This window comes from Cetorhinus maximus, chromosome 12 (genome assembly GCF_964194155.1).
Source record: "Cetorhinus maximus chromosome 12, sCetMax3.hap1.1, whole genome shotgun sequence".
Lineage (NCBI taxonomy): Eukaryota > Metazoa > Chordata > Chondrichthyes > Lamniformes > Cetorhinidae > Cetorhinus > Cetorhinus maximus.
This window is the reverse complement of record NC_135890.1, coordinates 31,029,777-31,053,102: the sequence shown is the minus strand read 5'-3', so window position 1 is coordinate 31,053,102 and position 23,326 is coordinate 31,029,777. Positions and strand designations below refer to the sequence as shown.

Genomic DNA, 23,326 nt, shown 5'->3' with positions numbered 1-23,326 from the left:
ATGGGAATCCAAGGATGAAATCCTGTGCTGGCATTTGCATGTCTTTGGATTGATAATCAGATCGAAAACAGTTTTGTGCTGATTCTGAGACAAGGACTTTAAAAAACCGACAGAGGAGCCAAATTTTCGGAAGAGGCAACAAGTCCCTTGCCAGGATTGAAAACAAGATCTACCGAACCCCCGCCGGGGGCCAGCAGTGGGACTCTGGGTGGCATTTTACAGTCAGGGTTAATTATGAGGCCGTCGTCAATTGGCCATCCAATTGAAGACAGCAGCCCGCCTCCTATAAAGGCCACCCAATCAGAAAGCCAGCAGTTTGGCAGACAAGGCTGCACCACTATTAGAAGTGGCCACTGCTGAGGTTGCAAAGACAAGATAAGCTTGTTTAAGTACGCTGCTGGGCCAGGCAGGCAGGACCCAGAAAATGGGAGGGGGAGCAAATCCTTGGACCTTTGACTGACCATAAAGAAGGGCCCCCACAATCACGGGAACCTGCTAGGTGGTGATCAGGGATTATCTGGGGGTCTCTCCATGCAGCAGCAGCCCCCTGGCAGTGGTAAAACGCCAGCGGGGTGAGAGGTGGCACCTAATTGGGCCCTTAATTGGCACAATTGTGCAGCTGAGGCTCCTGCTGCTGGTAATATGCCTTAAGAGCACTGGGAAGATGATGGGCTTCCCTCCCAAAGCCTTCCCTGACCATTTTAACAGCTCCCCTGCCTACCAGCCAATCTCCAGAGGACTGGCAAAATCCAGCTGACGAATTGACCACAAAGTGATGAAGATATTTTTACACTGAAGTGATCAATTCTATCCATTTATGACCTTGCACTTGATCAGTTAATAGTGTGGGTCAATGAAAAGGTAAAGCCTTCAGCCCAAAAAGGTCATATAATATAGATCATATATTTGAACACAGAGTGCACTGATATCGTATATCCTGTACTTTATAACAGGTTTTCCTAACATTTGGTTACACCATTTCACTACAGTTTTGAATGCTGCAAGCTAGCGGAATAACATTTACACCATTTATAGCATTTAAGTCATTTATTAATTGCTGATAAGTCTAAATTTAGCATGATGGTGGGTTCATTTCCTATTATAAACAATTTAATGTTGCAGAAAATGTCTTGTTGGATAATTCCATGCACCCAAACCAATAGAATTTATCATGGTTAAAATGGGGCATAGGTTGAAAAATAGCACTGCAATTTTAATAACAGCTATCAGCTTTATGGCCAGACCACAGTGAATATTTTGGTCAAAGCAACTTGTAAGTTATGTGCACTTTAAGGATTTTTGAAAATCAAAACTGCAGCATAGTAAAGCTTGATTCCTTACCTCTCTGAAAGCTTTCCTGAATTCCCCACCTGGGGTAATGCCCAGCTGCTCAATCAGGTAAGCTGATATTTTCAGAAACAGCATTAACCACAATGTTTGCATCACTCCAAACTACAAAAGGCAAACAGAAATGCACAACTGTTTGAGTGCTGAGAAACACTTCATAATTACCTTGAAAAAGGAATGACTCCAGCCTAAAGTCAAATTCCACAAAAGGAAAAGAGAGAGAGATAGACGAGTGAGATAGAGGGCTGAATTTTGGCTTTAGGTGCCGGAAACAGGAGGTGGGACTGTTTCTTGCTCTAGGGCAAGATTTTTAGCTCGGTGAGTGGGCGCGCGCCCGACCCGACTGAGCATGAAATGATGCGCGATGACGTCGGCTGGGCGTGCCGACGTCAACGTGCAGTCACGCGATAGTTTGGTCAGCAGGTACGCACCGTAGCCGGCAGCATGCTTGCCGACAATTAAAAGGCCTATTAAGGCCATTAAGTTATCAATTGTGCTGAATTTTTCACTGCCCATTCAACCTAACGGTTGGCGGGCAGGGGAAAAGGCCAACCGGCCTTTGCATCCTTTTGGAAGCCTCATCCACAGGCGGGATGAGGTTTCCAAAATCAAATACAAATGAAATAAAAACTTTAATTTTTAATTAAAAACATGTCCCTGCTCATGAGTCACATGAGGGGACTTGTTTCATTAATTTTTTTCCTGCTGTTTAATAATTTTTTCAATATTTCCTTCATTCCCTGAGGCACGGAGCTGCCTCAGGGAGATTATTTGCAAAGCGCGCACTAGGTCGACTCGCCCTCCTCCCCCTGCCTGCACAGACAGCGCTCAGCGGGGACCTTAATTGGACCGCCTGCCTAAAATAGCAGAGTGCTGCCGATTGCGGACGGCGGTCGGCTTCCTGACCACCCCCGCCCGCCCCCGCTGATCCCGCACGCCAAGGGCATAATTCTACCCCTAGAACCTGCCACCAGAGGGAAACAGTCACTGATCTGGAATTGTGACCAGGGCACTCCTTAATTGGCATGGAGGCAGTTCCATGTCCAATGAATGGCTGTGGGGAGGCACTTGAAGCTGGGGAGAGAATCAAAGGCCTTCCAGCTTCAGAGAAGCACGGGGCTTGTAAGTAACTGGGAGTTCACTTCAACAAAAAGGTGCCCTCCTAGACACTTATTTCAAAAAAATAAAAAATAGGGAAAGCAGCCAGGCCACCAGTGGGGGATGAGGAGCCCTTCTACAGGATGGCCTTTGGCAACACCCAGGCAGGAAGGAGGGCCTGCAGGCTGCCATGAGCATTGATCAACCGCTTGGGTGCCTGCCTAGGCAGCTAAACTGCCCCCATTGTGTCGGGGAACTGGAGATTGACGAGGAAATCCCAGTCGAGGCCTCCGTTAGCTTACCCTTAACAAAGTTCTTAATTCCAACCCTGAACTTGTGCTGGCCAAAATGTACCGTATGCTCAAACATATGACTGCCTTACCGTTGCCTGTCTAAATGGTTGAATAGTGATTGAATGGCAAGAGAAAAAAAAAGAAATGAGGTGAAATTGAGAACGGCAATAAAGAAATGGGAGAGGTTGGGTGAGGAGAGGATGGGCATAAGAATGAGAGCAGAGAAAAACAGAGGCAGCGAGAAACAGAAATGAGAAGCAAAGAAAAATATAGCAAGAGTAACTATTAAAATGCACTGTGATATCATTTCAGATCAAAATTTATTCTACATACATGAAAGAATGGACGGAAAACACTTAGGTCGAGAATTTCCTTGGAGCTTCACCAGGAGCATGGTAGAAACCCAGCTTACCCACATAAATGTCAACAAAGTTAAGCTGCAGAGCAGGAACAGATTTGAATAAACTCCCACCCTTAGTTGGCTAAATATTTTTTATTTTATAGTCATCTGCATTTCCAGGGTGGACTATAGCTCCAAGCTGGTATGATGCCGTGATTAAAGATGTTCTGCTAATGTTTCAAATATGACTCTTCTTCTGAATGAAGGAGAGTCAGCTTTGACTTGAAACGTTAACTCCATTTCTCTCTCCACAGATGCTGCCAGACCTGTTGAGTATTTACAGCACTTTCTGTTTTTATTTCAGAATTTCTGCATCTGTAGTATTTTGTTTTAATTTAAAGATGCTCTATTAGATTTTCTTACCATAGCCCATACTTAGCATTGAAACCTAGAATCATCACAGAGATTTTCTGGCAGAAGGTTGGCGGAAGCCCCAGAAAATTTGCCTTAATGATTACAAACGTCTGTTTGTGTCATTTCCCTGGAGGTTCTGCCAATCTCCCTCTGAAGCTGTGGCAGGTGCTTGGCTAAACTGCATGGAGATTCAAGACCTCTGTATCCTTACCATTATGAGGAATTTTAATGCCCAGCCTGTTCTCTCCTAGCATTAAAAATATAACAGCACTCTGAACATGGGAATAAGTACATGTGCACAGAGCACCAGGTAGGCATTGCCAGCAGTATAACTCAGGTTTTGCCAGCTGTCCTTCACACTCTACAACTACTAATTTCAGACCAGTGGTGAAATATACCTGTTTTCATGCAGCCTCAGTTTCTGGAACAACAAAAAGCCTCCATGTTGGCTGGCATCAATGCATTGAAAATAATGTAACATTTCCTGTATTACTGACTTGGACAATACAACTTTTGTATTGTTGGTATGGTATTATTCCAATTATAATTATGCAACATAATTTGCATTGATTGCTGTAAAATAAAAACATGAGTAAAAATATCAGAAGACCAACCTATTATGACAGCTAGACTGTTTGAAATTTCTGCATTACATTTTAAGTTTTGTCAGAAAGGAATTAACCAATGAAAGCAAAACAAGAACAGCAGCTCAGAACTTCCCATGATAACGTAAAAATAAACATTAGTTAACAACTTAATGAAAATAACAGCACCTGCTTTATTGACTGTCGCATTTTGCATAAGTCAAACACCTTGGCTTCATTTAGTAATGACTGTTCATCTAATGTTAAAAGCGATTCTCGACTTTGGCAAAGCTCTAACACCACAGCATCTGGTTGTACTTCCTGGATTATCTAGAAGAAAAATATTCATATGTATCAGTTCAACAAGTAATGGTAGATTGTGCTAAATAAACAGCTCAGAATGAGGATTCACATTCGTAATTCAATCAGTTATATTGTTCCGCTAAATTATTCTTTTTCATGAAGTTTACAAAGAAATGTTGGAAATGTAAGTAGATATAGAACATTTCAGTAGCATTCCATACACACTTGAAAATGAGATTGTCAGAAGTTTAGGTTTCTGTCTTAAAAATTCCTTCAGATACAGCAGTGCCGTTATTTCAGTACACCCAATATCTAACCATACAAACCATTAATATAGGGGTGTAAAAGCCGAATCTCCTTGTGACCTGAACTAGGATATGTGTTTTTTTGCACATGAGCTCCTCCAATTTTTTTGAAGGCAGACTGAGAAATCAGTTGATAGGAAAAGGCCAGCTACAAATTGTTAAGCTATTTTCCTTCAAAGGAAATAAATGTATTAGATGCATTTTGTTTAATCAATACAATTCATCTTCACGTAATAATGCAAAATAATTGCCCCATGTCAGTGAGTCATCTTACCTGAAGTGAGTAAAATAACTCATCACAATCTTCTTGAATCCTCATTATGAGCGTGGTCAAAATTTGACCTCATCACTGTCTTTTTAAAACCTAACTGCATTTGCTGGTCCTGATTGATTGCCTACGTCTCTGTCCTGATTATTTATCTCATTCTTTACACAGACAGCAATGTTTTGTTATCTTATTTATTATTTGTTTCCCTGAGGTGGTGTGGTGAGTATTTCTTTAGAGCCCCTGGAGTTCTGTTGGTAATGATGCCCCCAAAATGATATGAGCTGTTATCAAACTACAAGACAGGCAAATGAACTGCTCATTCTTTACAGTGTAAGTTAGCATTTTAACCATCTATCATCTCAGTGCTTCCTTTTTAAGATTGTATGAATACCTTTGAGACACATCCCAGTACTTAATTAATTCTGTTGATAAGAGTTTCTTCTTGCCCACTTTAATTGAATGCTCAGTAATGAAGCCCAATTTTGTTTTTTTGCCAACTTTAATAATTGAAAACATTTCATTGTCCATGAACGCTATAAGTATTTCCTATTCCGACGTACATTATTTTACACATCTCATGGTTAAAATCCATCTGCCACTCCAAGCTCCCTCTGCTTAAATGGTCCAGTTCCTGCAAAATGCTATTGATGCTATCCATGTTCTCCATCTGAAGGTACAGCTACATGTCGACAGGAAGTTTAATAATAATATTGCAAGAAACACTCACTGCCATATTGTTCCAATTGTCAGGCACAGAACCTATAGTAATGTAACTCCAAAAAATGTTAGTCAGAGCCTTGCATGTTTTCTCTTAGATCCTAGGGTATGCGCAATATGGTACAAGTGCCCTGTACACATCAAATGAATTGCTCTTCTTTACAGCAAGTCTGCCAGTGAAGAATGGGGAGTCACCACATGGGAAGCCTGGAAAGCAAACCCTGTCAGGTTTACTTGCAGAATCCCCAGGGAGTGTGGGGTACCCAATACTACTAAAAGTCCTCAATGAAGTTCATCATTGATGCCTGATAGAGAGGTAAGTTGGAGGTGTTTTCTGTGGGAGCAGGATAGGAAGGGCATTGGGGCAATGGTGTACAGGTCAGGGAGGAGGGGAAATCCAGAAGGGCCAGACCTTTGGATGGGCCTCCGATGAGCCAGGGCACCTATGGAGGAGGTACCTCTTCTTTTGGCACCAGTAGCCACAGGAGTGGAACCCAGCGGGCTTCAAACCTGGCTCTCTCCTATTCCTGCCGCGTGAAAAATTGCAGCAGGTTGGGATGAGGCCCACTAGTGGCCACTTATGGGCCTCAATTGACCCAAAGCTGTGTAGGCGCTGGGAAAACACCCATGGCATCGCATCTAATTTTACAGCATCCCATCCACCTGCCAACACATCCCAATCAGAGTGTAAAATTCTGCCCCAAATATCAAGACCAGAATTTTCCGGCCCCTTTCGCATCAGGCGTCATGTCGAGCAGCGGGGGACGATATGGCGAGAAAGCCAAGAATCGGTTTCAAGCCATCGGGAAACCAGTTTCTGATTGTCCGCTCTACCCATCAGTGACAGGCCACGTTTCCCGCCGTCACACGTCGGGAACCTAATTTCAATACTTTAGCATCTAATTATAAGCTCTGCTCGCCGAAATCGTACCCCCACGTCAAATTTACCGCCCACGTCGGCGTGACTTCAGAACAGCGTGCTTCACAATTGCGTTTAAAAGGCGTGCACCTGGCGAGCTAAATTTTGAGGGGAACCCGGAGGTGAGTGTACACAACCTTGCACAGCGCTCCCGAGTATCGGCCCGTAGGACATCACAGAAGAGGGGCCGTGCATTCACGGGGACACAGGCAAGTCGCTTTTTCCCGGCTGGTGCAGTGCTGGGACAAGGCCTCCAGTGGGGGTGGGGCCGGGGAGAGGGGTGCAAGGCAGCACAGACTGAAGGAAGTACACAAGCACATGCTGGGAGGGGTGGGGAAAGGAGGGGTTGAGGGAAGTGGCCATGCAGTTGGAAAAGCTTGTCAAAGGTGACATTCTTCCGCAGCTGAGACTGTTCTGCTGCAGCTCCATTGGCATGCTAGGAGACGGGCCTCTGAAGCTTTTTTGCCCACTCAAGCAACACAAAGGCAAGAAAGTGTCACCAAAGACGCCAGAACTTTTCACCCCTCAGGCGCAGACTGCAAATTAATGTGCATTTTAGAGGGATGCAGAGCAATTGGCCGACTGGGCAAGTTGTAGAATCCTCTTGTGAAAGATGGCCGTGGAGGCTATCAGAGCTCCTTGCAATGTCTTTATTATAGTTTGGACCAGTATCCCTCACAGTTCAAGCTAACAGTGCTGCCTTGCAGTGCGGGTTAGGAGAATGTCTGCACCTGAGCTGAGAGCACAGCATGCAGTCCAGTGGCTGAAGCTGCCGCCAATCAGTCAGGTGGAGGGAGGCAGAGGTGGGTGGAGTTTCAGACAGCTATGATGTGCACTATACACTGGCCATCCAAGTGGTGGCCAGCACTCTCTTGCATGCATGAAGGGGCCTTCAGACTTAACCAGGAGAGGTCCTTAGTACATCTATGCTAACCCTCTCTTTGATCCTGCAGGAGGAGGACATCTGGATCATGGAGCCTGGTGATTAAGCAGCGTGCCTCATAGCTTACAGAGACTGGAAAAGTAGAAGAAGAGAGTGGAGGAGGCACCTGGCTTAGCAAAGGGGGAGCACCTTCTTCAGGATGGAAGGGCAGCAGGGCCTGCTGCACACGCAGCTGAAGATCCACAGTGAGCCATCGCACGTAGGCTCCTCACTAGATCCAGGGTCTATAGACAGTGCTCGTCATTCCTGCAAATGACCAAGAACCAGTGTCGCTGAAGACTATGTATGTTTAGGGAACTGGTCGGTACATATGCTACCTGCTGCAGGATTTGGCGCCATGGGGACATAGAGGGCATCTGCTGCCAGTGGCCATGAAAGTGACCGCGGCGCTCAATTTTTACGCCAGTGGCTCGTTCCAGAGTTCCACAGGTGACCTCTGCAGGATCTCGGAAGCCTCCACTCACAAGTGCAGCCAGGAGGTCATGGGCGCCATCTTTGCGAAGGCACTGAACTTTGTGCATTTCGCTGGTGATCAGGAAAGCCAGGAAGAAAGAGCACTCGGATTTGCGCAGATGTCAGGTTTTCCACAGGTGCAGGATGCCATCGACTGCATTCATGTGGTGCTTAGATCTCCATGGCAACAAGCAGTCAACTACATCAACCGCAAGGGCTTCCACTCACTGAATGTTCAGTTGGTGTGTGACCACCACAGACACATCCTGCAGGTCTGCGCATGATTCCCAGGACTGCTCATGACTCCTACATCCTCAGAATATCTCAGATCCCTGACATCTTCCAGGGTCCACAGAGGCTGCAGGGTTGGCTCTGCGGGGTGAAGGGCTACCCACAGAGGATGTGGCTGATGACACCCGTGCAGCGGCCTCAGAGTGCAGCAGAGCGACGGTGTAACGAGGTTCATGCCGCGACCTGGACTTCAGTGGAGCAAACAACAGGCATTTTGAAAATGAGGTTCCGGTGCCTCGACAATTCTGGTGGAGTAATGCAATACATTTTACCGAGGGTATCGCGCATCATCGTCGCTTGCTGCACACTCCACAGCCTGGTGCTGCACTGTGGGGAGGACCTGGCTGAGGAGGAAATGGAAGAGTTGCACATCTCCTCTGATGAGGACGTCGAAGGGGATGATGGTGATGAGGTCCCTGCAGGCGAGGATGCCAACGATGAGGCCGTTGCACTGGCCAGACATGGCAGCCGCGCTCGGGAGGCCCTTGTAGCTGCCAGATTTGTGGATGATGATGGTGTGATGCAGTGAGGACACTCCTGGTATCCTCACCTTGGACCTGTGACTGTTTGACTCCTGCGTGGCTGATGGCAGCGTACATGCCCTCATTGATCAGGCTCATGTCATGGAGCCACAGCGGAGGCCCTAATAGTCATTAGATTCCAGGAGGATGATGACGACATGCAGAGAGGACACTCCATAGATCTTCACATAATCTCTGTGAATATCTGATTCTTGCCTGGCTGAGGGCAGCTCACATGCCCTCTGTGATCAGGGTCATATCATGGAGATGAACCGTGAAACATTAAATGCATCTGATCCTTTGTCAGCCTTCAGCACCTGTCCCCTGCAGGAGCACACCGTCACCAGCCACAGATGCTGAAGAGATGTGGGGGAGCCAGTTCCACCTCAAAGTTGTTGAGAACACACGGAGAGAATGAAGGAACTCTGTGACGCCTGCCCATGACATTCTGGCAGCAATGACAAGCCCCATCGAGGTGCAGGCATCAGTAATGTGTCCAGTGAGTGTGAAGCCGGACCATCACTTTGGTCTGAAGGTTACACACTGCACAGGGAAGAGGCCCTGGACTAAGAAACCTGCCTTTATCTTGTGCAGAACCAAGGCTTCACATTTGAGTGACACAGACACTTCATCAGAACAAAGAGCCATAGGCAGGGAGACATTCTTGAGAGTTTATTTACAATAATGGACATTAAGTACAAATGATTAACACCCATGCCCAGGCTGTGCAACTACATCTTCTTAACCTTCCTAACCCTGTAGCTATGTCTTGATGCTCCCCAGACATCCACAGCGGAGGTGGAGGCAGTCTGCTGACTGCTATGTCAGTGATGACTTTGGCGGGTGTCCTCTGGAGGGCCAAGACCTGGAGGGCCCCGGTCTGCTTTCAGGGTCCTGCTGTGTGGCAGTGGCACCCTCCTCGGCCTGTGGAGCTGAAGCTCCTGGGGTCACAGGAAGAGGGGATACGGATGGGCCAGACACTCCCGGAGTCACCTGAGTGGATGGCATTGGGGTGTGCACCTGCTGATCCTCCTCCCTATGGGCGTCCGGTTGCCCCTAGCTGACTCCTTGAGGAGAAGGGGAAACTGAAGTGAGATCGAGCTGCCCCACACCCTTCTCACGTTGACACTGTTGGAAGCCAACTATGGCATCAGCAATGGAGTTCAGCCTGCGCAACAATGGTGTCCTGGATGAAGGTCTCCATGGTGGTCACCATAAGAACATAAGAAACAGGAGCAGGAGTAGACCATTCAGCCCCTCAAGCCTGCCCCACCATTCAATAAGATCATGGCTGATCTGTCCCAGGCCTCAACTCCTCTTTCGAGCCAGCTCCTCGTAGCCCTTAACTCCCCGATATTTCAAAAATCTACCTACTTCATCTTTAAATACTTTCAGTGATCCAGCCTCCACAGCTCTCTGGATTAGAGAATTCCAGACATTTGCTACCCTCTGAGAGAAGAAATTCCTTCGTGTCTCAGTTTTAAATGAGTGTCCCCTTACTCTGTAGCTATGTCCCCTAATTCGAGATTCCCCCACTAGTGGAAACATCTTCTCAACACCTACCCTGTCAAGCCCCCTCAGAATCTTGTACGTTTCAACAAGATCACCCTTCATCACAGGCCTAACCTGTTTAGCCGTTCTTGATAAGTCAACCCCTTCATCCCAGGAATCAGTCTTGTGAATCTCTTTTGAACTGCCTCCAATGCCAGTATGTCCTTACTTAAAAATGGGACCAAAACTGTACACAGTACTCTAGGTGCAGCCTCACCAACACCCTGTACAGTTGTAAGAAGACTTCCCTGTTTCCAACTCCCTAGCAATACAGGCCAAAATTTCATTTGCCTTCCTAATTACTTGCTGCACCTGCATGCTAACTTTTTGTGTTATATCTTTTTTTTAATTTTATTTTATTTTAGTTTTTTTTATCCTACCCGTGTTGACTTTGATGTGTTGCAATGCCTGCACTATCACCTCAGACAGACTGCTCCATTGTGCCTTGCAAACTGAGGAGTGCAGCGGGCATCCCTTCCTGATGTTTTTGAGCTTGCCTTTGCAGCTCCAGAAACTGAGGTTTGACTGAGTCCGGAGGCTTCTCATCTGACTCGGACTCAGCAGATTTCAGGCTTCCAGCAGTCCTCCAAGTCCAGATAACTGGGAAGTCGCTGCCTCCGCCTGCTGTTGATCAGACAGATTGTGACCCCAAGGCTACTCTAGAACTAGGTCCCGCTGAGATCTGTGTCTCTGCGCTGCTGGAGGGTGTGGGTGAGCGATGTGACGGGTCTTCAATTAGGGAGTCATCAGATTCTTCTTCTGAGATGCCTTCAGGGCTTGAGTCAAGGACCTGGCTTGTGGACCCCTTCAGCTGTTTCCCAAATGTGCCTGTGAAAGCAAGGAGAGATAATTAGTACATGGCAGGGGACTGGGGAACAGGAGAACTCACTCACAGCATAGTTTTCTGAAGGATGTTGCACTGCTGGATCTCCATGTGGTTGAGCACCACCAACCTCACTGTGAGCACAGGAACAGTCCAGATCATCACCAGCCAGCTGGATGACTCTATTTTCAAAGTCTGTGAGGACCTTGATGCCAAGCATTCCTTCGCCAGTCTGTGACCTCTCCCTTTTGCCATGTGCCAGCTTGTCCTGCATGAATACATATGGAGAGAGAGAGTGTAAGCAGAATGCCTGCCAGGTCAGATGAGAAGGATGCCTGGTATGTGTGGGTGGTGAGTGGTTCCGTGGACGGGATGAGGACACAATCCGCAGGGCAGATGAAGGTATGTGTGAGAGAGAGAATGGTGATGTCCCTTGAACTGGCAGTGAGTGAGATCCCTGTGGATGTGTATTGGGTTTGTGAGTGTGAGGTGTCATGACCAAGGATCCTATCCCCGAATTACTTACGGACATATTGAACTTTTAAGTAAGACAAGTGTTTTTTTAAAAAAGACATACAAGCAAAAACTGGCTGAAATTGTAAGGTAATCTTGCTAGAAAATTCCTATTTGGATTACTGGACCAACTAGTTCAGAGAGAATGGAATGTCACACCTAAAAGTTTGCACTGGCCTACTTCAGGCAGAGGCACTTCAAAGGAAAAGATACAATGCAAACTGAACTGTAATCTCCTGTGGTTGCGGAGATAATGGGAAATGCTTACCATCTCAGCTGAAACCACCTCCTGTTGAGTTATATTCCAGAACATGAACTGAGTTGGAAAGAAAAGAGGTCTGGGCAAAAGACATGTTTGTTTTTCCATTCCAGGAATACACAAGGAAAAGGGTTTAAAAAGCCAAATGCAATCCTAATTCTGTGTGCTAGTCTGGTGTTCTGTTCTGGTCTGTGTGTGTGCTAGTCTGGTGTTCTGTCCTGGTCTGTGTGTGTGCTAGTCTGGTGTTCTGTCCTGGTCTGTGTGTGTGCTGTGAAGGTTACAGATGAAGAACACCTTCTGGGCACCCCTGTGCTTGCCGGTAAAAACCCCTCTCTCTCTGATTGCTAGAAGCAAGTCACAAGTCAGCAAAGCCACAGTCAGAAAAGAAACAGGACAACTCCTTTCAGCTAGACTGCAGAACCAAGAATCTCCAAACCAACTGCTCAACTACCCAAAGTCAGCGCTATCGGAATCACCCCAACTTAACAGCCACAACTTTTCACCATCTACCCCTCATGGACAAGCCAAAGGACTGATTTGTACATATTTTAAAACTTTTATTTTTGGATTCAATTTCTCATTTCTAATCTGTGTGTATGTGTGTTGCATTTTTATTATTTTTCCTTGCCTTTAGTAACTAATAAACTCACTCTTTCTTTGACTCAAGACAGCCTGGTTAAATTGGCTCCTTTTAAAACATAAGTACATTTGGAGTGAGAAAAGGTATCCATGAGGGAAGGGATCCTTTTTAAATTAACCTTGCTGTGACCAACCAAGAGGGTTGAATAATGAAAGGGAGCCAGCCCATCCCTCCTCACCTGGGAGCAAAGCAATTTGGGGTACCTCATCTGGGATCAGAACAAATTGGGGGAACCCTCACCTGGGGACCAGTTGCAACAAAGGTGAGAATGATAAGAATAGTGACTTACCCTGGCAGAACAGAGGAGATTATTCATCCTCTTTCAGCACTGGGTGGCTGTCCTCTTTTGCAGGGTGTTGGCACTGACCACCACTGCCACCGCCTCCCATGCTGGATTGGTGACCTTGCTTGCTGGTCTTCGCCCTGAGCAGGGGTAGAGGACTTCAGGACGGTCCTCCACTGTGTCCAGTAGGTGCCCAAGGGAGGCATCCCTAAATTTGAGGGCAGCATGTTTCCTCCCTTTGGCAACCATGACATTCCAGCAGCTTTTGATCCCTTAAAGAGTGCTCGCTCTGTGCAGGTGCACCCTTTAAATATGATGCCCGGATTACTGAAGGTCTGAGCTGACAGCGGGGCGGGTGAATCAGAGGCCACCCCGCCAGCGATCCGATGTGCTCCCCGTGACTGCATTATTAATAAGGCGGAACGTGCGGTAATGGGACAATACTGTGCGAAAACCCGCCAGCGCAGCCAGCAGGTAAAACGTCTTTTTATCTGCTTGCTACTGCACTTAGTGCAAATCTGGTGCGATTCTGCCTTAAGGCTGATTCTAGGTGTTCCTCAGATATTTTGTAAATGTGTTTATCTGTACAATGCAGTCTATACAACCATTAGTGACAAAAAAGTTTTAACCAAGCCTTCCCAGCCTTAACAAATCCAACAAGTTAACTTTTTGGTAGCAACAAGCTGAATGGAATTTATGTGCATCAGGACCTGATGGCATAGCATGAAGCCATTACTGAAAAAAAAATAGACAGCTAATAAATGCATTTCTTTTATAATGAATTAATTTAAAAACTATGGGGTTTAGCATAGTATAGTGATTGTTCTCTAACAACGCCAACATTGTGTTTAGTGAGAGAATTTGTCATCAAAAACAGTTTTACATTAAATACTTTTCATGATTGTGAAAGCTGAAAACAGGAAACATTTAACATAGCACCACCTACAAGGTGCACTGCAGCAATTCACCAAGGCCCCTTTGACAGCGCCTTCCAAACCCATGAACTCTACCATCCAGAAGGACAAGGGCAGCAGGTGCAGGGGAAAACCACCACCTGCAAGTTTCCGTCCAAGCCACTCACCATTCTGACTTGGAAACATATCGCTGCTCCTTCACTGTTGCTGGGTCAAAATTCTGGAACTCCCTCCCTAACAGCACCATGGATATACCTACACCACATAGACTGCAGGGATTCAAGAAGGTGGCTCACCGCCACCTTCTATTGGGCAATTAGAGGTGAGCAGTAAATGCTGGCCTAGCCAACAACGCCCAAATTCCATGAACAAATAGATGAAAAAAATAATGGTTTGTCACATGAAAAATTTGTGTTTGTTGCAGTTCATGTCTGGAAGTTACCTTTATATCTTCACTGATGCAGAAAAGCTGCAGGGCAACAACACACTTGGAAACTCCCACTCACATATCAAAGCATAAAAACAGTACCATTGAACAAAGGTCAATAATGACTCAACAGTAAGAGTTTATTTATTCAAGATATTGCACTAACATAGAAGCATGCCTTGTAAATGAACATAAATATGATTCCTTCTATTTTTGATTAAAGTTTCTTTTAAATTCATTGTAGAATTTCTCTGCAAATCTTATATCATGTTTATTTTACCTGTTGGACATCTTGTATGCTTTCTTCACTGAAGTGAATTGTGCCAACCAGGTAGACCTTGCAGCCATCTTCAGTGACAAGTTCGCTTATAGTGTTTTTTGGGCTCGGCATCTCCTGTCGCTTTTTAAGCTTTTCGGTCAGAGTCTCATAGATTCCTTCGTAAGCTGGAAGTAAATACATTTTAAATAACTTACAATTTCCAACATAAGCGAGCATTATACAATGTCTGCTCTATAACACGGGTGAAATCAACACCAAAACAGAAAAATACATAAAAATTAAAGGTTCCCAATAATCAACATAAAATTCATAACTTGTGAACAAGTATCATTAAACAAATAATATGCCAAACAGTTTACATTTTCACCAGTGCTCTGGACCTCTATGGCACTAGTACTACATTATATGTCTGCATTGTGAATATCCTTGACGATTCTGTTGTGATAGAAGCAAAATTTAGGACTGAGATAGCTCTGAGATTAGTTAGTATTTCACCTGTGTACTAGTGATTGCAAAATGGGGACCTCGATCAGCTTTAAAGAGAGTCGTAAGAGGAAACTTACAAAGGTACTAGAAGTGAGGATTATAAAAGTGGAATCATCTTGATGAAAAAGATGTCAGACAAATATATTGTTAATTATATATGAACATATAGCAAAACAACTTGAATCACTGCACAACCACATCAGGTCACTTGCACATGACATAGTCATGATGAAAATAGATGTATTACTGTCTCAAGTTCTCGTTCTGACTTTCTCGTTCACATTCTTTGCTTTACCACCATATCTCCTCCTCTATCTCCCTCTCCCAGTCACTCTGAAAGAATGACTCAGCATGCATTTTTCAGTAAAATGATTGCTCCTTTAATTTTCTATCCACATTTGTTAAGATTTTAATTAAAGCTAACAAAGAATAAAAGTAAAAGCAAAATACTGCAGATGCTGGAAATCTGAAATAAAAACAGAACGTGCTTGAAAAGTTGAGCAGGTCTTGCAGCATCTGTGGAGAGAGAAACAGGGTTAATGTGTCAAGTCGAATAGGACTCTTCTTTGGAACTGGAATTAAAGAATTAAGGTAATAATTTTGTTTTTAAGTGATCCCCAGAAATGTTGCATAAAAGGATAAGCAGTAACCAGTGGAATTCACAGGTCATTCACTCACAATGTGAACTTTCAAAACTGAAAAGTGACAAAATTAGCTGTGACTCATAAGGGCTTCCTAATGAGTGAATTTAGCTACATACTCCATTCCCCCAAAGAGTTTACCACAATTGCACACATGATACAGTTACCATTTTGTGTTGTTGTGACAAAGAAAATGTAACTACATTTAATTCCACCTGTGGAATTTGATGAGAGTTAAGGTGATAATAAGGCACAGAAATAAATGAAATCAATCCTGTCTTTCTTACCTTCTAATGTATAGAATCATAGAATGGTTACAGCAGCTCAGCTAGACCCATTTCCCCACCCTTTCTCTATAGTCCTTCAAGTTATTTTCTCTTCAGACGCTCATCCAATTTCCTTTTTAAAACCATGATTGAATCTGCCCCCACCACAGGCTCAAGCATTGCATTCCAGATCCTAGCAACTCACTGTGTGAAAAAAGCTTTTCCTCATATCGTTGTTGACTCCTTTGCCATTCACCTTAAATCTGTGTCCTCTGGTTCTCGACTCTTCTACCTAATGGAACAATTTCTCTCTCTGTTTAGACCCCTCATGATTTTGAAAACATCTGCCAAATTTCCTTTCAACTTTCTCATCCCTAAGGAGAACAACCCCAGCTTCTCCAATCTACCCATGTTACTGAAGTCTGTCATCCCTGGGACCAATCTCATGAATCTTTTCTACACTCTCTCTCAAGCCTTCATATCCTTCCTGACACAGGACTGAACACAATGGCCAGGGTTTTAAGGCCCCCTCCCCACAAAGGCGTGTCTCCCCCCCGGCGGATGCAGAGAGCAAATTAAATCTCCATTCAGTCCAGCGGGACCATACTATCCCACCGGGCTGGAGGGGCTGTAAAATTCTGGCCAATATTCCAGTTGAGACCAAACCCGTGTTTTATAAAGGTTCATTATAACTTCCTTGTTTTTGTTCTCTATGCCTCTATTTATAATGCACAGGATCACATATGCCTTTTTAATTGTGTTCTCAACCTGCCTTTCCACTTTAAACAATTTGGGCACATATACCCACAAGTCTTTTGAATTGTACCCTATATTTTACACTGCCACTCTTCATTCTTCCAATCAAATTGTATCACTTCACATTTCTCTGCATTAATTTTCATCAGCCACCTGTTCTCCCATTCCACCAACCTGGCCACGTCTTCTTGAAATCTATCATGATCCTCCTTACAGTTCAAAATACTTCAAGTTTTGTGTCATCTGCAAGTTTTGAAACTGTGCCCGGTACACCCAAGTGCAAGTCATGAATGTATATCAGGAAAAGCAGTGGTCCTAGTACTAGCCCCTGTCCATTTAGCTTGTGAAGGTAGAGCTTATACAGAACTTACAGATGTTCCTCCAATCATAATTCAGCATCGTTCCAGCGAGTACCTGTAAAATCAAATACATGTATATTTATATTAATATTAAACAACTGTGTCCACATGTCCATCATTAATGGCCCAAAAATTCATGGAACTGCTCCTTAGGCTTGCCATTTAATCTCTATGCTGTTTTACACTGCAAGTTCCTGGAAGGGTGAGGTGGAACATCACAATGAGTGAAACCAGACACCTGGGATCTGAGTGAACAGAGCAAGCAACTTTATATCTCCTTAACCAATCCAACTGGAGGATCTTAAATAAGCAGCGGAAGATCTGAGCAAGGAAGTATAAGGTAGAAAGGTGAATTGAAGGTTATCCCCATAGCCTTGTAAATGTTTTCACTTTAACTATTTATCCAATTCCCTTTTGAATTATTAAATCCATTTCCACCACCATTTCAGGCAGTGTGCTCCAGATCATCAAAACTTGGGGCTGAATTTTCCCATCCTTGTGGTGAGAGAACACTTGTCAGTAGGCCCAAAGTGGAGGCATGTGGGGCTGAAATGTTAAACTTACCTTCCAATTCCCAATGGACACCATTTTCCCCTGGGTGCAAAATGTGGCTGCTCGCAACCCAGTGCTCACATAAAGTGATGTTGGGGTCAAAATTTAAATGCTTACTGCAAATTCAATTTTCCCTGACCTTGGTATTTTCATGAAGGCAGGTGGGTTCCTGAAGGTTGTGGGAACCATGCTAGATAAGTCAACATGTGAACCTTGGGGGAAGCCAGCTGTGGAGTTGTGGACCTTTTGACAGTTAAGTTTAAAAGGTTTTGCCACTTCAAATGTCATAATGGTGTATGATATTTTAGGTAGGTTTTCAATGGAATGCTTGATTATAGGGCTCTGTCCTTAAAAGATAAGTGACTATTAAATTGACCAGTATTAAAATTAAATTAATTAAAACAGTATTGTGTAAGTGTTCACATGCATTAGAATGCTTTATCCAGCGGATAAAGTCATCTTCTGCATTCAACCGTATTAAAATTTGACTTAAGTGGGTCATCTATTAAGTGTAGTTTGAGTACTACAATGGTTTAAAGCCCAGAGTTATATTCAGACTTGGGAAAACACTGAATGGTTGCCAGATTTCTCCAATTAAAACTCCATTGAGCCTTTGAAAAAAATGGAGCAGATGACTGGATACTTGGTCAGGTAACTTCAAAGAGTCTATTGTATTGAACTCGGTGGGGTCAATTTATTCAGCTATGTAATGTAATCACATTATGAATGATTGGCTGAGCTCCAGGCCGCACTCATGGATCCAGCTCAGTAGGAGTTGCTCACATAGTTGTGAGCGGCTTTGTTTGATTGACAGTTTTGTGAGTATATAATGACGTAAATGTTTTGAAGAGGTTTTTGAATGGCTTTTTGTTTATTTTGACAGGTTAACAGAGCACTTGAGAAAAGAGAATGTTTTTCAAGGTGAATTTCAATGGCTATGTATTTGATTGACAGTTTTATGAGTTTCTAAGAGGGGATTTTTTTCCAGAGGTGTTTGAATGGCTGTTTTTTTTTGTTTGTTTGTTTTAACTCTGAGCATTTCCAAAACTTTCCAGTGTTATTATATGACTCATGGGTTCTGTACATAACAGATACTGGGTGAGTGAGTATAGAGAATGCACGGGAGATATGAGGCAATATGACAAGGGCGGGGGAGCACTGAGGGCACTTGGCAGCAAGAAGAGGTCATGGGAGATATTGGGTGTATGAAGGTGGCATGAAGGTGGCATGGGATTTGGGTGAGGGGTGAGGACTTGAGGGCCTAACAACCATTTAGAGAACTGGGCTGATGTCCCAGGTAATGGAAGTGGACCTTCTAACCTTCCAACCTCAGCATGCACCCATCTCCATTCCCGCCTCAGGTCTGCTTTGGGAGCCAGCGGCCATGACTCCAACCCACCCGACTTTGGAAAATGAAAATTCCTGGGCAATGGACTGGCTTTCAGAAATCACAAGCACAATGTAGGGAAATGGCCCAACTTGCACTTCCCAACTTGAAGGGGAAAATCCAGCTCTCGGCATACATTTTCTTTCCTTAAGTTGCCTATAGTTCTTTTGTCAATTAACTTAAACCTGTGGTTCTCTCGTTAACAACCCTTCTGCCACTGGAAACAGTTTCTCTTATTTACTCTACCACAACCCTTCATGATTTTGAATACCATCAGATCTCTCCTTAACCTTCTCTGCTCTAAAGAGAACAACCCCAGTTTCTCTAGTCTTCCAACATAACTGAGATCTTTCATCCCTGGTGCCATTCCAGTAAATCTCCTCTCCACCCTCTCTGAAGCCTAGCCATCCTTCCTAAAGTGTGGTGTACAGAATTGGGCATAATACACCAGCTGAGGCCTAATCAGTTCTTCATAAAGGTTTAGCAAAACTTGCTTGCTTTTGTACTCTGTGGTTTTATTTACAAAGCCAAGGATCACTTATGCCTTTATAACAGCCTTCTCAGCTTGTCCTGCCAACTTCAAAGACTGTCTCTGGTGCCCTTCCTATCACCTTTGTGGGAATGTGTCTACTCTGTACTTTGAATTATCTCCCCTTTGAAGGCCCATTTTACTCATTTACTTTCAATCTTTCGATTCCAATACTCCATGAATCTGAAGCCCTCCTTCCGAGACCATTTCTCCAGTCACACAGGAACCTGTGTAATCTCATATCTCCTACATTCACAAACACACAGTGCTCGGATTAATACAGGGATTACTACCTTTGAAGACCCGTCCTTTAATTTCATCTTGAAACTCTGTCTGAAGGACTTCAATCCTTTACGTATCTCGGTCACTGGTTCCAACGTTGACCACAAATTAAAGCAGATCCCCTTCTCCCTAGAAAATTTTCTCCACCTGTTCAGTGATGTCCTTTACCCCAGCTCCAACAAGGCAACACCTGCATTCTGCCTTTGCTCTTGCTCCTTTACACTTGTGTCTGGTGTCTCATTAGGTGCAGATTCTGCTTCTAAACTAACCCCTAAATTACACTCAGGTCAGTATCCGAGCTGGTAAATAGTAAGCAGCATAGAAAAGGTAGAATCCAGGGTATTATTGCAAATTAAAGCATTGGAGTAGGGAAACTCTTTCGAGTTATCAACAGTCACAGATTGCAACTCTTTCGAGTACAATCACAGTTATTGGTTTCCGGGAGTGGGACATGAACCCACAACCCTCTGATTCAAAGGCGAGGGTGCTATGAACTGAGCCACAGCTGACACCTCATTGGAGTAGGGAAAGAGGACACAGGTTCAAATTAGTAACAGATAACTTAAGTGATACTAACTTCACACAGATTAATCAACACCTGGAATGGACTACCAAATAGAGTGGTGAAGGTGAAAATCCTCAAATCATTTAAGAAACAATTGCAGCAATGGAAGAATTGTAGGGTTTACTGGGATGTATTGTGGGGACGGATTTTGTGATCTTGTGAACTAGTTCAATAAATCTGTTAAATGAAGGCTGGCTATCTAGCGTTGATATATTGGCTGCAGCCAAGAGCATTACTCACAATTTTTTTGAATAATATAAAGTTCCTCAATCTTTTTCTCTGCACAGCTGTTTCCAGGTCACAGCCTTCCTGCAGCCAAGAGACTGAGTTGATTTGTTCGAGGCTCTATTAACATAAATTTCCCAGGGCAGCATTTTCCTGTCAGCGAGTCGGGGGACGTGGCCCACTTGCCGACACATAAAATGGCGCGCGGTGACGTCGGGCGGGCGTCCTGATGTCACCACACGTCATTTAGGTTTTCAGTTTAGCGGGCGCGCAATATTAAGGCCATTTAAAACCTAATTAAAACAATTACATGAGCTGCCCGTCCAACCTTAAGGTTGGCGGGCAGGCAAAGAGCCCAGGCGGCCTTCGCATTTTTCATGAAACCTCATCCACGGGCGGGATGAGGTTTCCTGAGGTGTTTAAAAATTCAGTAAAAATTATTTTAAAAATTCATTGATATGTCCCAGCTCATGTGACACTGTCACATGGGCGGACATGTTTTAAAAGTTTTTTTTTACCTTAATTTAAATTTTAAAACCTTAAACTGATCTCCCTGAGGCACCTCCGGGAGATCTCTGCACTCTTCCACGCGCATGCGCAAAAGAGCGCAGGGAACCACTCAGGGAATCTCCCCCCCGCCACCACCGCTCACACAGGGAGCACTCAGCGCTTCCAGGCGCACGTCACAATGGGCGGGCCTTAATTGGCCCACCCATGTAAAATGGCGGCGCGTCCCCAATCAGGTTCACGCCTGCCCCCGCCCACCCCCGCACAACATCCCCCGACGGGGTGGGTGGGGGGGCGAAATGCTGCCTCTGTTATCTGCTGGAGGAACACTGGCCTACCAACATTTGGTTACTCTTCCCCCAATTTAATCTCCCTTCATTTGTGGAGAAGCCTGTCCTCGGTCTAACCCTCTGACTGAGAATGCAGATGAGAAAGGCACAAGGACGAATGCTTCTCCTTCACTCATGGAAGCAAATTTCAATACTCCATTGTTTCATCACTTGCACTGTTTACAGCATTAATTTTAGAATAAAAACCTAGTCAATAAATAAGTAAACACAAAATGACTGCCCTGTGACAATAAATAACTTCTATGATTTAATGGTGAATGGCTAAGAGTTTGGATGCATCCAAAGACAATAAGCAGAAAATTCAGAATGTGACAGCCTGCAAAACAGAGGCATATACAAAATTCTAAGTAAGTAAAATATTCGGAAAAATACAGAGAATGATATACACAGAGCATAATGCAGAGATAGGGATAATGCAAATTTGAGTGCCTGTGATAGTACAGAGTTTCAGATTCAAGCTCTTGTGTGCCTAGAGTTACATGATTCCATTCGTCAAAGGAGTAATCTCAAAAAAATTGTAATAAAGACTAATGTTACTCACCTTTGTACAGTTACGATCAATATGTTTTTTCCCTGAAAATAACATTGATGCACAGAGCAGCAAGTGATCTCTGTGTTTCTGGAAAAAGTGAAACAAAAAAAAAGCCCCTTCCACTTTATTGCTTTCACAGTCCTTCTTTTAATTTCTCTTTCAGTTTCAATAGTTTCTACAGTACTTCCTTTTCCATGCACCTGACTAGTTATTTGCTGGTTTAACAAGTTTTACTGTAGGTTGACACATCATCAAGTTCCTAAGATGAAATAGTTTTCTGTAAATTGCAGTTTAGTGGATCCTACATAGCAAATTATGAGGGTTTTTCTCTGAGAACTGTGCAGACCCATTCAGTGCCTGTAATTTATTTTTCTAGTGACATAACCCATTAAAATGTATGGTGCTGTAAATAGACCCATCTGAAGACTTATTATTCACATTAGTCTTCCACAGCATTGTTGTTACGAACTCAGTGCTTCATAAACATCATATGAAGGTTTCCAACTATTATAATAATTGTTTTACTTTCCACTTTCGGAAGTTTCTTTTTTTATTTTGCTAGCAATAAATTGAAATTCGGTGCCTCTATTTTCTACTGAATGGGGTTGTTCCATAGGATTTAATATAGCTTGCAACAACTTGTGTCATACAGTATCCTTAAATTGAAAAATGTCCCAAGGCATGTCATTGTATGTTAATTCATAAAAGGAGATATTGGGAGGGTTGCCAAATGTTTAGTCAAAGAGGTGAATATTAACAAAGGGCTTTACAGAGGAGAAGGACATGGAGAGGGAGGGGGACACAGTGAATTGTAGAGCGTGGACACTTTTACAAGTTTAAAATCAGGAAATTAGGGGCTGCAACACCTTCACTTAAACATATTTCAATTAAATGCCTGGAAGTTAACTGGGTGAAATGTAGGCAGAGCCAAACTAATCTTTGGAAATGGGAGATTAATTTTGGATGGAAAGCTAATAGAACTGGTTTCCATCACAATGCTGGCAAAAAAAAAATCAGTTGTCCCAATTTCATGCCAGAAAACTACTGAAAATAACTTGGAGCCATATAAGTGAATGAATCTGAGCAGTTATACAGAATCACAGAATCACAGTGCAGAAGAGGCCCTTCGGCCCATCGAGTCTGCACCGACACGTGAGCAACACCTGACCTACCTACCTAATCCCATTTACCAGCACTTGGCCCATAGCCTTGAATGTTATGATGTGCCAAGTGCTCATCCAGGTACTTTTTAAAGGATGTGAGGCAAACCCGCCTCCACCACCCTCCCAGGCAGTGCATTCCAGACCGTCACCACTCTCTGGGTAAAAAGGTTTTCCTCACATCCCCCCTAAACCTCCTGCCCCTCACCTTGAACCTATGCCCCCTTGTGACTGACCCTTCAA

At 44.1% G+C, this 23,326-nt stretch overlaps 1 protein-coding gene across 3 annotated transcripts in view; it reads right to left on the bottom strand.

Moving 5' to 3' along the window:
* Positions 1-22,037, bottom strand: part of LOC144688039 (traB domain-containing protein-like) — a 37,793-nt gene extending 15,756 nt beyond the window's left edge. The window contains exons 1-5 of one of the 3 annotated variants that reach the window (XM_078554693.1): positions 21,933-22,034; positions 17,007-17,049; positions 14,487-14,650; positions 4,266-4,406; positions 1,342-1,452 (exon numbers count right to left, since the gene is read on the bottom strand). In XM_078554693.1, the coding sequence (XP_078410819.1) occupies positions 1,342-1,452; positions 4,266-4,406; positions 14,487-14,650; positions 17,007-17,049; positions 21,933-21,977 (504 nt within the window). In that variant the 5' untranslated portion in view covers positions 21,978-22,034. Of the gene's footprint in view, positions 1-1,341; positions 1,453-4,265; positions 4,407-14,486; positions 14,651-17,006; positions 17,050-19,755; positions 19,846-21,932 lie in introns of those variants that run through there. The other 2 variants (XM_078554694.1, XM_078554695.1) reach the window with 2 other exon arrangements.
* Positions 22,038-23,326: the final 1,289 nt, after the last annotated feature.